This window comes from Camelus bactrianus, chromosome 27 (assembly GCF_048773025.1).
Source record: "Camelus bactrianus isolate YW-2024 breed Bactrian camel chromosome 27, ASM4877302v1, whole genome shotgun sequence".
NCBI classification, from domain to species: Eukaryota; Metazoa; Chordata; class Mammalia; order Artiodactyla; family Camelidae; genus Camelus; species Camelus bactrianus.
Genome location: NC_133565.1, coordinates 26,750,520 through 26,756,127, shown reverse-complemented (window position 1 = coordinate 26,756,127; position 5,608 = coordinate 26,750,520). Strand labels below are relative to the sequence as shown.

Below are 5,608 nucleotides of genomic sequence, written 5' to 3'. Positions count from 1 at the left end.
GCTTGCTTCAGTATAAATGAACCTATCAGAGCAGAACTCAAGGTCCCACGGTTACCTGCAGAAGAGAGGTGAAACTAAATTAGTACCTGCTCCCTCTCCCCGCTGAGAAATCTAAACCAACTTGACCTTTAAAAAGGATGGTAAAACAGGAGTGGGTGTGGTTGCAGGAAAGTGACATCTGTCCCATATGATTTGGGGGCCTGATGGAGTGGTCTGAACAGACCTGAAGTCTGATACTACTGTGATGTCTGGGCAAGTGACTCAGCTTCTAAGCCTGTTTCCAGCTATAAAATGAAGAGCAATAAGCCTACCAAATAAGGTTCCTTCATGCATTTAAGTGATGCAGTACTCAATACCACCTCGTATGTGTTCTTACTAATTTCTGTGACTGAGGACCAGAGAAGATAGGATGGGTGTGTGATTGATGCAGAGGAGAGGGAGCGGGGTGAAAAGGGAATGATTATTATGGGAAGGTGATAAGAGCTATATCTGTACACTATGTCTAAGCAGTGACAAGAATACAGAGAGGTGTAAATGCCAGGATGGGGGACGAGAAGCAAGGAAATTGGGAAGAAAGCCGGGGCTGGAAATGGAGTGTCCTTGTCCTGTGTGTCATGCTTCTGCGAGCTCAGCATAACAACCAGCTTCTCAAACATGCTTCCCCTTTTAAGATGGGGATCCATAGAGGTAGCAGGCCTTGCTGAGCTAGATGTACAGGAGTTCTAATAGTAAGCACCATTATTGAGCCAGACTGGGGAGTAGGTCCTGTCACAGCCACACTGTGCAGTGTTTCTGAGAAGAATCCAGAGCCCAGGAGTTGGTCCATACCCTGCTCCTCCATCATTCACTCCTTTTGTACTCTCCAGTAAGATGGTAGACTCCTGTGGGAGCAGGGCATTATCTTTTGTCTCCCCTCCTCCTATGCCTAGCGTAGTGTTCTGAACATTGATGTTTAGTGAACATTTAAGCAAAAATAAATGTATTATTCTGGAGCACAGCATCTTCTGTTCATTAAGTATCACCATTGACCTAAAAGTTCTTTCCAAGACAAGTCTGGGCTATCCTCCTCCTTGGGAGGAGGAGAGTGCTAAGTGTGAGAGGAAGTCCTATAGGACTGTTGGCTTCCTGCCACAAAATAATTGGGCTGAAAAATGTAAAATTATTAAAAAATAGGGCAGTGTGGTTATTTCCACTTTACAGGTAAAGGTGAGGGTCAAAGAGGTCACACAGCTTGTATATGAACTCCTGGCTCAGTGCTCTTTTCACTCCTTTGATCCAGAGGTCTGCCTCCTCACTAACTGATAAGCCAGGCTCTCCCAGCTGGGCTGCCATATCGGGGTGGGAGTGGAGGTGGGGAGGGCTTCACCATCCATCGTTCTCCAGTCTTATGCGGAGCACCTGCTGTGATTTCCGGATTACCTGGTGAGCGCTGGGCGTGAGAGGGCAGAGATCTGGGTGAACACGGGTCAGATTCCCCAGGAGGGAGAGGCCAGCAGGCATTTTATGGAGCTTCTCTGGGGTCTGGCACTTTGCTGGGCACTGAGGAGGAGGCGTCGACCCTTAGAAAGAGAGGCTTAGAAGTGAAGTAACCGCTCCTTGTCCGAAAGCCGTTGGGAGAGGCGCGAGAGAGAGCCATAGGAGCGGCTTTGCCTGGATATTCAGCTTGAAGGTGGTGGGCTTGGGCTCGAACCCCCTGAGGAAGCAGGGCTCACGTGGAGGCGGGAGTGCGGGCTCTAAAGGGACCCCTGACAACACCCCGGCCCCAGGACTGGAGGGACCGGAGGGTCCAGGGAGGGCGGGGCAGGGGCGGCAGTGAGCGCGCAGAGGGCGGGCTCCTCGGGGGCAGGCTCCGCCCCCAGGAGCACGGGTTTAAAAGGAGGGAAGGCGCGCGCGGGGGACTGGAGCCGCTGCCAAGTGCGCTGGAGCAGAGGCGCGGCCGGGGCCCAGCCATGACCCTGCAGGCGAGGGGCGCTCGGCTGCTCGGCGGCCTTCTGCTCTTCAATCTGTTCGCAGCCGGCGCCGTCCCGCTCAGCTGGGATCTCCCAGAGCCCCGCAGCCGGGCCAGCAAGATCCGAGTGCACCCCCGGGGCAACCTCTGGGCCACCGGTAAGTCTTCAGGGCCCGGGCAAGCACTCTCCACCCCCTGCTCTGACCCCATTTTCCTTCTCTGGCCTCTCTTCAGCCACGGACACTAGTGTCCAGGCTAGTGGGGACCCTGGAACTCATCTAGTTTATCAGATGGGGAGCTTAAGACCCAGATAGGTCAGTGAATTGGCGAAGAGCACTCACTCAGCCTGTTTAAAGCAAAGCTGGGTCTGGATCCTGGATTTCCTGCCAGCCCGTGTCCCTTCCTTTACACAACTGAATCTTCTAACCTCTGGTGTGTCCCTTCTGTACCTCTGTCTTCCAGACACCTCTTGTTCTCCACTTCCTTCCCTGCCGTTTCCTCCTCCCTCTTCTAAGCAGGCAGCACAACTAGCAGAGTTTCTCCCTGGGCCATCTCACCCTCCTTCCAGCTGTGCCAACCCCTCCACCCACTCCACCTGTTCAAGAAAAGCTGAGGTACAGGCTTTACCACCACCAGGGTCTTTGGCTCCTTGGTGACAAGGAGGAGGACGGTTGTTTATCTTCCTGCCATGGGAACTGAAAGGTCAGAGAGATGGGGAACTTTCCCACTGGGATAGGATCCTTGCTCCCTGACTTCCTTGGGCCTCGGCAACTCCTTTCTAGGTCACTTCATGGGCAAGAAGAGTCTGGAGCCCCCCAGCTCATCCCTGCTGGGGACAGCTCCCAACATCTCCCTGAGGGATCAGAGACTGCAGCTGAGTCATGATCTGCTCAGAATCCTCCTGCAAAAGAAAGCTCTGGGCATGAGCCTCAGCGGCCCAGCACCTCACACCCAGGTAAGCCAGGCCCCCACCTCAGGCCCAGGAGAGGCTCGGCCAGGGCTCTCCCTCATCCAGCATTGGGTTGAGGGTGTGATTGCCCAGCCAGGGTGTGATAGGCCCCAGAAAGCCAGGGATTCCAGGCTCTCCCTGTGACCCAGAGCTCAAAGGGAGAGGATTCCAAAGAAAGGAAGCTGACCTTCCCAGCAAACCTGGAGGAACAAAAAGTAGGGGAAGACTTTCCCCCTTGCCCAGTCTCAAATCACAGCCGGGGATTATCCAGCTTCCTCCAGCAGGACCTTCCCTTGCCTTCCCCAGTCCACACAGACTTGCCCCACCCCAGCTGTCCTCCTTTGCTATGGCCTGTGTGTGCTTGCGGTTAGAGTTGGGACCCTGAGGCCCAGAGAAGGGAAGAAGGGAGTTAGTCAGCGGGCAAGACAGAGTCTAGACTTTGTTCACCTTGCCCCGTGCTAACCCAGTCTCTCATCTGCCTCAGTGATCAATGGCAGGGTGTCTCAACCTCAGCACTTCTGACATTCTGGGCTGGATAGTTCTGTGTTGTGGGGGCTGTCCTATGCACTGTAGCTGGTCTCTGTCCACTAGAGCATCGTCCCACTCCCCCAACAATTATGACAACCAAAAATGCCTTTACATTGCCAGAGGTCCTTTGGTGAGAGGACAGGGGAGGGAGCCAAAATCACAGCTGGGTATAAATCATTGACCTGTGGGTTTCAAGGCCTCAAAGCTGGAGCCAAGCCAGCCTTAGCCTCCAGCATGTAGGAGGGGCAGCTCCTCCATTCTCTGCTGCTGGTGCTGATGCCATCACACACCACCTTTCCTGGTACTTTGTTGCTACATGAAGAAGGCAGTGTGATGTGATAGAAGGTGGGCTGTGGTGAGAGCATGCTAGGCTCATAATCTAGCTATTTAGTAGCTCTGTGACCTTAGAAATGTCATTTAAACTCTCTAAGCCTCATCTTCCCCATCCATAAAATGGGGACAATAGTGCCCACCTCCCATTAAATGAGACCATTTATGTCATGTTAGCATGATGCCTGATGCATAGAAAGCACTTAGTAAACAGGAGACGTTGCCAATCTGTGAGCTCCCTGGCAGCACCTGTTGCTGACTTACCTTTGTATCACCCACTGTGCCTAGTATATAGTGTGTATATATTTGGCGGGGGGGGCATAATTAGGTTTATTTATTTATTTTTATTATTATTATTTTTTATTGGATGTACTGGGGATTGAACCCAGGGCCTCATGCATGCTAAGCAGGCACTCTACCACTGAGCTATACAGTCTCCCTCTAGTATGTATATTTTGAAAGAAGAGAGGGGTATTCCCTAGAGAAGGTCCATTCTCAGCCGCAGTCAATCTCTTTGACCCTCCTAATGCACAGAACTGTTAGCCTCTGGGGAACCTTAGATGTAACGGCCAGGAGCTTGGGCTGGCTGAGTCTGAAGGGAGATGATGTCACCTCTGGGGCTGTTGGTCTTGAAGGCCTAAAACACGAAGACCAACTAGAGAATGTCAGAGGAAGCAGTACCTAGCCTTAGGGGGTGGGGTGGGACATCAGAAGTGAGGTCTCAGGCACAGCTGGGGGTGGGGGAGTGAAACACTGAGACTGACCCAGGGCCAGGTTCAGTACTTGGACTTTACTTCTATGATCTCCTTTGATTGTCATGACGACTCGGTGAGGTTGGAGCTGAGAAAACCACTGCCTTGACCCTTCCCCAGCTCTTCTTCAGGGAGAAAGGTACAGGGCATGAGAGCCTGCCCTGCCCCTGCCCTGCCCCTGCCGCTGCCCACTTCTGTAGATGCCCAGCACTTAGGAATGGCAGGATGCCCCATCATAGTCCCCTCTGCCCAGGTTAGTTCCTGTGTGTTCCCCTTCAGTACAGGAGGCTGCTGGTGCAAATGCTGCAGAAGTGATGCCATTAATCAGGAAGATACAATGACGCCCACCCTGGGAAGGTGCTGAATGGGACCAAGGTCGTGGCCCCATCTGGTTGTAAATCATGGGCTGAAAACTCTGTTACTCCATTACTGTGATTTCTGGTTGGATTGCCAGGAATATTGCCAATGCAGACACAAATGTCCTTGCTGTATTTCTTGCCTCCCTGTTTAAATTTACGAATAAAACCCTGCTCTTTACATAGACTGTCTGGTCCTCTCCTTCTGCCATGTTTGAGGAAATAGGAGGGAGAGGGGGCTGGAACACGGGGCTGGCCCCAAGAGCCCAGGACACTCCATGGCACCAGGCTGGCACTGACTCGGGGCTCCTACTCATTTGCTCATTCAACAATCAGGTACTGTATGCCAGGTCTTGTGCTAAACACTGCGTTCTACTATCGCCTCTGCCACCTACCGGCAGAGGCAAGTCTCTCAAGTTTTCCACCTGTAAAAGGGAGCTGTTTACACTGCACAGCAGGGCTTTGCTTACCTCACGCCAAGCTTTGAGGAAAGCGCCCAGCGCAAAGAAGAGAGCTGAGCTGGAATCCAGACCCTGATGTCCCCTTATCTATTCTCTGGCATTGTGGGGTTGCTAGTTAGCAAATAAAAATACAGAACACCCAGTTATACTCGAATTTCAGATGAACAATGAGTAATTTTTTCGTATAAAGTATCCTAAATATCGCATGGACACACTTAAACAGAAAAATTATTCGTTGTTTACCTAAAATTCGAATTTGACCGAGCTTCCTGTATTTTACCTGG

The 5,608-nt window shown here is 52.1% G+C and overlaps 1 protein-coding gene across 2 annotated transcripts; it reads left to right on the top strand.

Moving 5' to 3' along the window:
- The first annotated feature begins 1,328 nt into the window (after positions 1 to 1,328).
- On the top strand, positions 1,329 to 5,050 carry NMB (neuromedin B). 2 transcript variants are annotated; one of them, XM_010955107.3, is made up of 3 exons: positions 1,329 to 2,106; positions 2,731 to 2,903; positions 4,792 to 5,050. In XM_010955107.3, the coding sequence occupies exons 1-3, from the start codon at positions 1,950 to 1,952 to the stop codon at positions 4,846 to 4,848; spliced, it is 387 nt and encodes a 128-aa protein (XP_010953409.1). In that variant the 5' UTR covers positions 1,329 to 1,949; the 3' UTR covers positions 4,849 to 5,050. The 2 variants fall into 2 exon arrangements, with proteins under 2 accessions (XP_010953409.1, XP_010953410.1); XM_010955108.3 differs by having other exon boundaries at positions 1,358 to 2,106; positions 4,787 to 5,050.
- Positions 5,051 to 5,608: the final 558 nt, after the last annotated feature.

Bases quoted from the DNA above. Each gene is read 5' to 3' on its own strand.
- NMB (XM_010955107.3), top strand. From the start codon at position 1,950: ATGACCCTGCAGGCGAGGGGCGCTCGGCTGCTCGGCGGCCTTCTGCTC. The intron at 2,107-2,730 runs GTAAGTCTTCAG...ACTCCTTTCTAG, and splicing joins GGGCAACCTCTGGGCCACCG to GTCACTTCATGGGCAAGAAG. The intron at 2,904-4,791 runs GTAAGCCAGGCC...CCTTCAGTACAG, and splicing joins GCCCAGCACCTCACACCCAG to GAGGCTGCTGGTGCAAATGC.